This window comes from Chiloscyllium punctatum, chromosome 16, assembly GCF_047496795.1.
Source record: "Chiloscyllium punctatum isolate Juve2018m chromosome 16, sChiPun1.3, whole genome shotgun sequence".
Classification (NCBI taxonomy): Eukaryota; Metazoa; Chordata; class Chondrichthyes; order Orectolobiformes; family Hemiscylliidae; genus Chiloscyllium; species Chiloscyllium punctatum.
The window spans coordinates 5,606,531-5,618,673 of record NC_092754.1 but is presented as its reverse complement, the minus strand read 5'-3'; the positions used below and the strand labels follow the sequence as shown (position 1 = coordinate 5,618,673).

Below are 12,143 nucleotides of genomic sequence, written 5' to 3'. Positions count from 1 at the left end.
ACAGTCCAAAGACAATACCATTAAACCATTGTCTCCCCATCTAATTGAGAGAGGGTCTCGTAAGACAAAGACGTACAAAAATCTAGGTTGCCAAGAATAAATCTCTGGCTAAGGCAGTGTTAATAATTTAAACTTAATTTCTATGCCAGTGGTCTGTTTGGAGGTTATTTTCTAAACTCAGCCCACACAAATGAGCCTTTCCCATGTTTGTGAACATTGTAGGGTGATTTGATGCCAAAATTATATTAGTTTGCTTGCCTATTTAATTAAATGTGTTTGTAGTTATCAACACACAATGTTTTTAAGCTTTGGGCACAAGAGAGGTGTCTGTGTATATGCACGTGTAATGTCATCTGCATTAGTTAACTGCTTTGCCAGTCATTTTATCAGACAATAATATGACCGATCTGTTCACTTTTCATGTTGTTGCTACACTGATGGTGGTTTTAAAGTCCTCCTGGGGCTCTGTAGAATAATTAAATAAAAGCACTATGCATCTTTGAGTTTACCTTCTGTGGATATGACAATATGAATGGTCAAGTGTTATGGGCAGTATCTCTTTCGATTCACCTCTGCACATTCAATGAACAGAATCTGTTAAATTGAATATGCCGGTTCATGATTCACAGTAAAATTAATTCAGATGTATGTTTTCATGTATTTAATAGAATATTTATAAATTCCTTGTGTGACATTAAGCTGGGATAACTTTGTGCACATGACTGAAAGAAACTATTAAGTGAGTTATTCTTCTATAGCTATGAATTGGCTCATCAGTAATTGGAGAAATGCGTCAAAATTTGATTCAGTGAGGCATCATAAAGGATGGCGATTGTGTTTAAGTTTGGAAATTTGAACAATATTGTATTTCAATTTTTTAATGAATTTACACCTAAATACGTTCTGCTGTTTGTTTCTGTCGTGTACTTCCAAAGTTGTTATAGTTAAAAATTGCACAAGGGCTTTACCATTTTTGTATTTACCATGCACATACCTATGAACCTTGTTTGCTCTGTTTACTGTAAAGCTGATCAGAATGCACTGTTTTAGAACTACCATCTAGTGTACAGTATATGCCCATTCCGTAACCCTGTCTCGTGGATCTTACATCTTTCCTTTCCTCTTTTCTCTCCATTTTTTTCCCTTCCACTTCCTTTTCCCTTGGCCTGCTGCTCCTCTTAATCAGACTTGAAAGAGATACAGAACAGTAAACATAAGTACAAACTAGCTTCAGGAAATCAAAGGCCTGGCCATTTCTCCACAGCACCCGTGGGTACACTGACAGCTTCCCCTTCCTCGTCTTCACTGAGCAGCCAGCCAGGTATTCAGTCAGTGACCAGCCTGCAGGAGAGAATAATGTCAACTCCGGGTGGTGAAGAGGCCATTGAACGCTTAAAGGTATGTGCTTAATTAAGCATTTGTGCATTTTAGCCATGTCATTTAGAATCACGATACTTTTATAGTTACATCCAGCCCTAGATTGTAACATAAAGCAGTTAGTATTTTTAAAAAATGTTGAATTTTCAGTTTGGATACAAAAGACATAATGCAATTTTAACGTGGCACTCACATTTTAACATACTCACTTTTGAACAGTTGACAGTGCAGGCCGTATAGCCACACGGTCTCTCCACATCATTTGGTAAGACTGTCACTGACCAATAATCTCACCATCTTTTACTCATTAGTAAAAATGTATCTTATCTATTCCCCTTTAATACCTTGAAAGCACTTATTTACCTACTGACTTCCAGGGAATAGATTTAATTTGATTTATTGTCAAGTGTATTTAGTACTAATACAGGGAAAAGTATTGTTTAGTGTCTGGTGCAATCTTAAAACACAGAATATAGAGCCAGAAAAATAAAACAATATAGTTAATCTAATTTCAATAAAGTTAGGTATTCTTTGGAACAGCTTCTGCTTCTAACTCAGCCAAAGGTCTAGATCTGGGCTCCTCCACCACAGTGCCTAGAGACCCTGCTGCTAAACCAACCACACGGCTGTAACCGTGCTTCACGGTATTCCCACCACGCTGTTTGGCTCCATCTCATCTCCACTGAGCAGCGCTGCCAGATGCTGGGCCAGCCTCACCATTGCAGTAACCATCAATTCCGCAGGGTCCTGAACTGGCCAAAGCCACAGATGTCACTGCCAGCAAACGTCCGGATCTAGCTGCGTACCTGGAGCCTTGGCTCAGCCTGCAGGTCTGGATCAGGGGATTAAGCCCAGGAGCTACTCACTCCCTGGGAGACCTTGGGCTGGGCTAGAGCTGCATTTGCTTTGTCCTGGCGTTTCTGCCCCACCACCAGAGCCGTCTCCTTCGTCATAATGCAAGCACTAGGAGCAGGAGTAGGCCATCTGGTCTTTCGAGCCTGCTCCACTATTCAATAGGATCATGGCTGATCTTTTTGTGGCCTCAGCTCCACTTAACACCCCGCGCTGGCCTATTACCTGCCCTCGACCTCTTCATTTCCAACTGCTGCCGGGACATTAACCGCCTCAACCTGTCGTCCCCCCTCCCCCACTCCAACCTCTCGCCCTCACAACGCACAGCCCTCCAATCCCTCTGCTCCAATCCCAACCTCGCCATCAAGCTAGCGGATAAAGGGGGCGCAGTGGTAGTCTGGCGCACTGACCTCTATACCACTGAAGCCAAACACCAACTCGAGGACACCTCTTCCTACTGCCCCCTCGACCATGACCCCACCCCCCCCATCACCAAACCATCATCTCCCAGACCATACAGAACCTGATCACCTCAGGAGATCTCCCACCCACAGCTTCCAACCTCATAGTCCGGGAACCCCACACTGCCCGGTTCTACCTCCTTCCCAAGAATCACAAGCCTGACCACCCTGGCCGACCCATTGTCTCAGCATGCTCCTGCCCCACTGAACTCATCTCGACCTACCTTGACACTGTCCTATCCCCCCTAGTCCAGGAACTGCCCACATACGTTCGAGACACCACCCACGCCCTCCACCTCCTCCAAGACTTCCGTTTCCCCGGCCCCCAACGCCTTATCTTCACCATGGATATCCAATCCCTCTACACCTCCATCCGCCATGACCAGGGCCTCCAAGCCCTCCATTTTTTCCTCTCAAGACGTCCCCAACAGTACCCTTCCACCAACACACTCATTCGTTTGGCCGAACTGGTCCTCACCCTTAACAATTTCTCCTTCGAATCCTCCGACTTCCTCCAGACCAAAGGGGTAGCCATGGGCACACGTATGGGCCCCAGCTATGCTTGTTTCTTTGTTGGCTACGTAGAGCAGTTGATCTTTCGTAATTACACCGGCACCACTCTCCACCTCTTCCTCCGCTACATTGATGACTGCATTGGCGCCACCTCGTGCTCCCACGAGGAGGTTGAGCAATTCATCAACTTCACCAACACATTCCACCCTGACCTTAATTTACCTGGACCATCTCTGACACCTCCCTCCCCTTCCTGGACCTCTCCATCTCCATTAATGACGACTGACTTGACACTGACATTTTTTACAAACCCACCGACTCCCACAGCTACCTGGATTACACCTCTTCCCACCCTACCTCTCGCAAAAATGCTATCCTCTATTCCCAATTCCTCTGCCTCCGCCGTATCTGCTCCCAGGAGGACCAGTTCCACCACAGAACACACCAGATGGCCTCCTTCTTTTGAGACCGCAATTTCCCTTCCCACGTGGTTAAAGATGCCCTCCAATGCATCTCGTCCACATCTCACACCTCCGCCCTCAGACCCCACCCCTCCAACTGTAACAAGGACAGAAAGCCCCTGGTGCTCACCTTCCACCCTACAAACCTTCGCATAAACCAAATCATCCGCCGACATTTCCGCCACCTCCAAACAGACCCCACCACCAGGAATATATTTCCCTCGCACCCCTTTCCACCTTCCGCAAAGACCGTTCCCTCCGTGACTACCTGGTCAGGTCCACACCCCCCTACAACCAACCCTCCAATCCTGGCACTTTCCCCTGCCACCGCAGGGACTGTAAAACCTGTGCCCACACCTCCTCCCTCACCTCTATCCAAGGCCCTAAAGGAACCTTCCACATCCATCAAAGTTTTACTTGCACATCCACTAATATCATTTATTGTATCCGTTGCTCCCGATGTGGTCTCCTCTACGTTGGGGAGACTGGGTGCCTCCTAGCAGAGCGCTTTAGGGAACATCTCTGGAACACCTGCACCAATCAACCACACCGCCCCGTGGCCCAACATTTCAACTCCCCCTCCCACTCTGCCGAGGACATGGAGGTCCTGGGCCTCCTTCACCGCCGCTCCCTCACCACCAGATGCCTGGAGGAAGAACGTCTCATCTTCCGCCTCGGAACACTTCAACCCCCCGGCATCAATGTGGACTTCAACAGTTTCCTCATTTCCCCTTCCCCCCACCTCACCCTAGTTCCAAACTTCCAGCTCAGCACTGTCCCCATGACTTGTCCTACCTGCCTATCTCCTTTTCCACCTATCCACTCCACCCTCTCCTCCCTGACCTATCACCTTCATCCCCTCCCTCACTCACCCATTGTACTCTATGCTACTTTCTCCCCACCCCCCTCCCTCCTCTGGCTTATCTCTCCATGCTTCAGGCTCACTGCCTTTATTCCTGATGAAGGGCTTTTGCCCGAAACGTCGACTTCGAAGCTCCATGGATGCTGCCTGAACTGCTGTGCTCTTCCAGCACCACTAATCCAGAATCCACTTAACTGAACTCTCACCATAACCCTTAATTCCTTTACTGTTCAAAAGAATTACCTATCTTACCTTTGAAAGCATTTACTGAGGAAGCCTCAACCTACTTCACTGGGCACGGAATTCCACAGATTCTCAATTGCACAGAATTGAGTTCCTCCTCAATTCAGTCCTAAATCTGCTCTCCCTAATTTTGAGGCTATGCCCTCTTGTTCTAGCTTCAACTGCCAGTGGAAACATCCTCTCTACATCTATCTTATCTATTCCCTTCATAATTTTGCATGTTTCTATAAGATTCTACCGCCCCCCCCCCCCCCTCCCGCCCCATTCTTCTGAATTCCAGTGAGTATAATCCCAGTCTACTCAATCTCACTTTATAATCCAACCCCCTCAATTCCAAAATCCTCTGCACCCCCTCCAGTGCCAGTACATCCTTTCTCAAGTAAGGAGACCAAAACTGCACGCAGAGCTCCAGATGTGGCCTCGCCATCATCCTATACAGCTACAGCATAACCTCCCTGCTTTTAAACCCTTTAGCAATGAAGGACAAAATTCAATTTGCCTTCTTAATTACTTGTTGTACCTGCAGACCAACAATCTGTCATCTACTCAGCCTTGCTACTGCCCGGGCCTGCACAGCCATCTTAAGACCATAAGACATAGGAGTGGAAGTAAGGCCATTTGGCCCATAGAGTTGTCTCTGCCATTTAATCATGGGTGATGGGCATTTTAACTCCACTTACCTGCACTCTCCCTGTAGTCCTTAATTCCTTACGAGATTAAGAATTTATCAATCTCTGCCTTGAAGACATTTAACGTCCTGGCCTCCGCTGTGCTCCCTGGCAATGAATTCCACAGACCAACCACTCTATGGTTGAGGAAATGTCTCCCCAATTCAGTTCTAAATTGACTCCCTCTAATTCTGAGGCTATGCCCATGGTTCCTAGTCTCCCAGCCTAATGGAAACAAATTCCCAACGTCCACCCTTTCTAAGCCATGCATTATCTTGTAAGTTTCTATTAGACCTTCCCTCAACCTTTTAAACTCTAATGAATACAATCCCAGGATCCTGAGCCATTCATCATATGTTAGGCCTACCATTCCAGGGATCATCCGTGTGAATCTCTACTAGACACGCTCCATTGCCAGTATGTCCTTCCTGAGGTGTAGAGCCTAGAATTGGACACCATATTCTAAATGGACCTAACGAGTGCTTTATAAAATCTCAGAAGCACATCGCTGCTTTTATATTCCAACCCTCTTGAGGTAAATGACAACATTCCATTTGCTTTCTTAATCACAGACTCAACCTGCAAGTCAACCTTTTGAGAATCCTGGACTAGCACTCCCAGATCCCTTTGTAGTTTGGCTTTATGAATTTTCTCACCATTTAGAAAATAGTCTATGCCTGTACTCTTTGTTTCCCAAAGTACAAGACCTTGCATTTGCCTATTGAATATAATTCAGTCCTTAATGAAGATCAGAGAAAATAAAGAATTCTCATTACCATTACACAGCCAAATGCTGCCTTCCATCCACTCTATGCAACATTTAAATTGTAAATTGACAGTGAGCAAGGTCCTTTAAGGACAAGAGAAGGCTCCTTATATATCTCTTACTGTGCCTAAGGTGTATCGTATTAATGTTGAAGAAGGTTTTGTACTAGTTTGAAGCCAGTCAAAGTGACACAAATGTTTGACATTTGAAATGATGCATCAAAATTGCTCAGCAGGTTGGTGGTTTGAAGATGAGTGTGATAAATGTTTGAGGTGGAACAAGGTGACCCTGCTTTATGCCAGGCCTCATGAATACTGTAGATTTTTGCATTTTGTACAGAGGTGCAGAGCAAGAATTAAATAATTCTCTTCAACGAAGGTAGATAATGTCTACTGTTCCCCAGCAGTCAGTTCAAATACAAATGTCTGTGAGAACTCATTTGGGTGTGCGCTCCAAGCGTAGAGTGGTGATTGGCTCGAGGTACATTTAAATTTAGGAAAAGCTACAACAGAAATCAGACAGGGATTGTCAAATTTCTAATCTGAATGACCTGACAAGGGAGTACTTTTTTAAAAAAAAAATCTGTAAAGGAAATGGTATTGGCATTTTTAATGACTTACCATTAATATAAAGGTCTCATAGCTCATAATTAAAGAATGTCTTACAGATATCACTGTGACTATGCATTATTATTTGAAATCTCAATGTAAACCTGCAAATTTAGTTCTGGGAATGCACATAGCTTGCTAAACAATGGTCACTCTTGTATAGGAAAATTAGGAGCAGGAGATTGCTATTCTGCTTCTTGAGGACCCTCCACCATTCAATTGAATCAAGGCTGATCTCTTACCGTACCACCCATTTTCCTCATGTTGCTTGGTATCTTCAATATCTAGAAATCTTTTGCTGTCGTGTTGAATCACTGAGCCTCCTCTGGTGATTCTTTGGAATCTCCACCTATCACTGGGTGAAAATGTCTTTGGTGTCTCTATCATAAATGGCTTACCATTTATTCTGAGATTGTGTGCACCTCATAATTTCATCACTAAAGTAAAAAGCATTTGGATCAGGGAATAAGGAGAGCTGCACCATGATATGACCAGTGTATGCTGATTTGACCCATTTTTCTTCTGTATTTGACAGATATGTGAAGCCAGCTTTGTGGTGGAGAAACTCAGCAGGTCTGGCAGCATCTATGGAGTGAGAAATTATTGACGTTTCAAGTCTGATAGGAATCTTCTGAAGAGGAGTCCTATCAGACTCAAAACAATAACTCTGTTCTTTCTCTACAGACCTGCTGAGTTTTTTTCCCGAGTGCCCATAGCATTTTGCTATTATTTGCTGAGGAGCAGGGCTGCTGCACTTGTGGCATTAGTTGTACCTGACGGGCAGCTAAGTAACTCACATTAAAATACAAATTACAAACAGCAATAGCAGGAGCTTTGAAATACGCAAAACCTGCTTTGTCAGGAAGTGGTCAAATGACGAGATGAGAGGGACAAAGCAAGAGAGTAGTTTTTCAAAGAGCTAAATCATGAAAGCGGATGTTTATCCTTTTTTTTTCCCTGCATTTTGTTCTAAGTACAGATACATTACACTGTCGAAGATGCAGAGATGTGGATGCAGGGCAGAGTAACTATTTTATAATGTTAAAAAGCACACACTCAAATTTACACGTGAGGATGTTTTTCTCCCACTTTGCTCAGTAATGGCATTTCTGCCTCTGAATCAGCCCCAGGCAACGTAGTTCAATATATAACCTAGGCTGCCTCTTCAGTGCAGTACTAATGGAGTGCTGCAGCGTTGGAGGTTCAGTCTTTTGGATGAGACACCAAATCTGCCTGTTCTGAAGATTAAACGATTCTGTGGTACCATTTAATGCAAATCAGGAAAGGTGGATGGCTATTTCTGTTGTTGCTGTTATTGTGACCTATAACGTACAAATTGGATGACATTTTGTCTGCATACTGCTGACAGCAATCTAGTAAAACAAATAATTGGCATTTTAGGATGTCCTGAGGACATGTAAATTTGTGTGTGCTCTTTTTAACTACCATTATAAAATGGCTACTCTGCCCTGCGTCCATATCTTTGCATCTTTTTGACAATGTGATGTATCTGCACTTACGGCAGAAGTCACTGGAAGGAAATGATATTATTTTAATAGATATTGGAATGAATGTCTTTTGGCCGGCTGTAAAATATTCCTGCTGGTACAAACCCTTTTACAGGCTCCTAATCTCAAATGTCATGCTGTTCTTGTCAAATAACCTTTCGTGGTAGGTTTGGCCATGGTTTACTCCAATATATTGATGGAAGAAAGGATGTATTTGGTTAATGAGTCGAGGGGTTTCTTCTGTGTGTTGAAGCAGATATCTTTTCTTAAACCGACCTACCCCTCCCCCAGTGATGAATTTCAGAGCATATAAGTGCTTTCCAAACCACATGAGAGAAGAGGCATCCTAATGATGCTGCAACTAATGCTGGTTACTACAGCAACTAGAGAACGTGCTGTGTCGGTCCCTTGATAGTGAACCTGTCACAGAATGATGTAATTTCACTGGAAGATGCAAATAACGTTTCAAGGCAGATGTAAACTAAAATGAGCAGGAGACTATTGTATGTTTGGTAATTAGTGTCATACGTCCATATTGAAAACTAATAGTTATGCTTTAAAAATCTCATCTGGACATTTTTTTTCAGCCATTTCTAATGGAGTAAATGTACATTTCTCATGTTTATGCAACGCAAGTTAAATGATAAAATATGGGTATAATGAGTTCCTGGTACCCAATATACCAGCGCAGTCAAAAATTAAAGTATAACTGACATGGCATTGTTTAAAGGTACAGCGCAGAAAGGAAAAGCTGAACTTCAATGTTTCAGTTAGATTTTGTATAACACAAGATTTTGTGTGACAGGATAAACACAGGAAGGATATTCCCAATGTCTGGTGAGCCCAGAGCCTGGGGTCACAGTCTAAGGATGCAGGGTAGGACATTTAGGACTGGAATGTGGAAAATGTTTTCACTCAGAGTGGCTGAGGCCAAAACATTGACTGTTTTCAAGAAGGCGTTAGAGATCAAAAGTGGGTGCAGGAGACAGAATTAGATGATCAGCCATGACTGCATTGAATGGCAGATCCGGCTGAAAGGGCCAAATGGCCTATTCCAGTTCCTATTTTCTATGTTTGTGTTATGACTGAAGCAGAACTTGTTATAAAAACATGTTATCATCTAACAGAAAGACGGGTTGTCATTTTTAATAAAACTCTTCAGAATAACTTCTTGATTGATTGAGTTAGTGTGCTTTTCAGTTGATGGTAGTTTAAGCAGTGAATGTTATCTTTTTGCCTGGATCAAATCTGAACTAATTAACTGGTGGTTAGGATGCCACTCTTCAGATGGGAGCTCCTTCCTGGAGAGGTTCTAGTTGATCCAATCATATCACAAAGAACGTCTGGTGTTTATTTCAAGATAAGAAAGCCTAGATCAATGGTATTTGACAGGAAAGAACTGTAGCTAAAAGGGATGGGCCCACTTTGGAACATTTGGGAGATTCTAGATAGCAACCCTTTTGCAGACTGATTGGCCATTACCTGGGATTCTTAAATGCTTAACCATGAACCCTTTTTGTAGCCTTCTATTCTGAAAGAAAAGCTTGCATTATTGTGACACTTATCATGATCCATATATGTTTTAAAACCACTTTACAACCAATGAAGCTTCTTGAAGCTAATTTTAAAAAAAGGTTTGAGTAAATCATGTATGATGTTTGCTCATGGATCAATTGCATCCATTGAACGATGGTACAGACCTGAGGGTGTACACTATCCATGTACAGTGGTTGCTTTCAGAGTAAATCTTAATACCCATTTCCTCTGGCAGCTCTTATACATGTGCTTTGTGTATGTAGATTCCTATTTCACATTATAATCAAAGGATACCCAACTAAATTGTTTTGTTTTGTTTTATTTCCAGGTAAAATGTAGGAAGTTACTAAAGTGTCTGAGATTAACAATCTCTTAAAATGTCCACTTTCTGGTTTGTAGATATGCAAACAATGAGCATTCATTTCCAAAAACAAAATGTTGTGGGAGGGGTTTCTGAATAAAGAAGATGGAAGCATCTGGATGAAACTATATCCTAAAAATATGAATCAACAACATTAACTTTCCAGAAGGAGATTCCTTCACATCTTTTCATTCTTTAGTGACAGATTTGGTAATTAGATATATTGTGACTTGGTAGGGCCAGGATGAAACTCTTTGAGTTCTTAATTCATTTTTCTAGGGGGGTCTGTGGCGTAGTGGTAGTGTCCCTACCTCAGGGCCTGGATTCAAGTCCCACCTGCCCTTGAAAGATCTGAAAATGTGTTGCTGGAAAAGCGCAGCAGGTCAGGCAGCATCCAAGGAACAGGAGAATCGACGTTTCGGGCATAAGCCCTTCTTCAGGAATCTCCATTCCTGAAGAAGGGCCCTCCATTCCTGAAGAAGGGCTTATGCCCGAAACGTCGACTCTCCTGTTCCTTGGAGGCTGCCTGACCTGCTGCGCTTTTCCAGCAACACGTTTTCAGCTCTGATCTCCAGCATCTACAGTACTCACTTTGCCCTTGAAAGATGTCATTATATATCTGAATAGGTTGATTCAAAAATATCTGAAGGTGCATATTTCTATTTGCAGGAATCAGAAAAGATCATCGCTGAGCTGAATGAGACATGGGAGGAGAAGCTGAGGAAAACTGAAGCAATTCGAATGGAGAGGTCAGAACCTTAGTCCTTTCAAGACCTTCATTTCAAAGTGGTGGTCATGCCACAAATCTTTCGATCCCCATTTTCTGTTCAAATTTACAAGTACTTTTTTTTTCCTGTGCAAGTACACTTCTCACTCTGCAGAATGTAGCTTGACTTTGCTAACCTGGCCCAAACAAGAAATTTCATTCAATTTTAATCCTAATTTTTGACCAAGACATTGTGACCCATTTATATTCATAAGAATGAAAGTATACTTTGCACTAAATCAAGATCGCTTGTTCAGAATATTGACTTTCATTGTACGGATATAATGACTACCATAAGGGCTGCTCCTCCTACTCCGGAAAATAATCCTCCTTTTGTATCAATTTCAGAGTTATGCTTGTCCTTAATGGTTAGAAATTCAATTTGACAGTCAGCAAGCAGTATTTTTTAATTTAATAGTAAGGTAGATTCTTTTATCTGATGTTCCTTGTACCTCCTCTTCAAATGCAATCTGAGTTAACTGAAACTGTCATTGTTTATCTGTGTACTGAATTACAATTTATAGATTTTTTTGTCATTGAATGACCTTTGCACAGAAAACATTTTTATTTTGAAGATGGCAGAATCTTTAGTGAGCCAAGGTTTTAGCCACTTTTTGAAGTCCTGACTCATATTGCAGATAATATCTGACTTTAGATCCTCTGATTACAGAGAGTCTACTTGCTGCAATGATTGTTTTATTACAAAGTGAGTCCAGAGTATTTTGTGTGTATATACTTTGTTGTATGTGTCTGCAACTACAGTAAGTTGATTTGATTTCCCTTAGTTTAGAGGATACTGTACGCAATGATGAATTGTGGCCTTTTTAAAAAAGAATTATATTAAAAAAGCTAAGCTGGGTGATACTAGGAGCACATGCATAAGCAGCGATATCTCTCGTAAATATGTTTTTAAAAAGTGTGACAAATACATAAAAATGAGCGGTTTAATGAAGGTATATGGTATCATAAAACTAAAGACTTATAGCAGGATTTTTACTTTTAAAAAATCAGAACATGCGGTCAGCAACATACTGTTTTTAAAAACTTTTTCTCAAGTGTCCCTGAAATTCCCACCTGTTATCCATTTGTTTCGTGAAATAAAGACATTGGCAGTTGGGTGTACATAAGGAATATTTTTGACTCTCTGAACGTGTTGAATTT

The 12,143-nt window shown here is 42.4% G+C and overlaps 1 protein-coding gene across 25 annotated transcripts in view; it reads left to right on the top strand.

Annotated features, from left to right (window-relative positions):
• kif1b (kinesin family member 1B) overlaps nt 1-12,143 on the top strand; it is a 218,619-nt gene that overhangs the window by 83,843 nt on the left and 122,633 nt on the right. For 20 of the 25 annotated variants that reach the window (XM_072586095.1, XM_072586080.1, XM_072586073.1 and 17 more), the window contains 2 exons: nt 1,187-1,398; nt 10,886-10,965. In XM_072586095.1, the coding sequence (XP_072442196.1) occupies nt 1,187-1,398; nt 10,886-10,965 (292 nt within the window). The remainder of the gene's footprint in view (nt 1-1,186; nt 1,399-10,885; nt 10,966-12,143) is intronic. The other 5 variants (XM_072586092.1, XM_072586091.1, XM_072586090.1 and 2 more) reach the window with 1 other exon arrangement.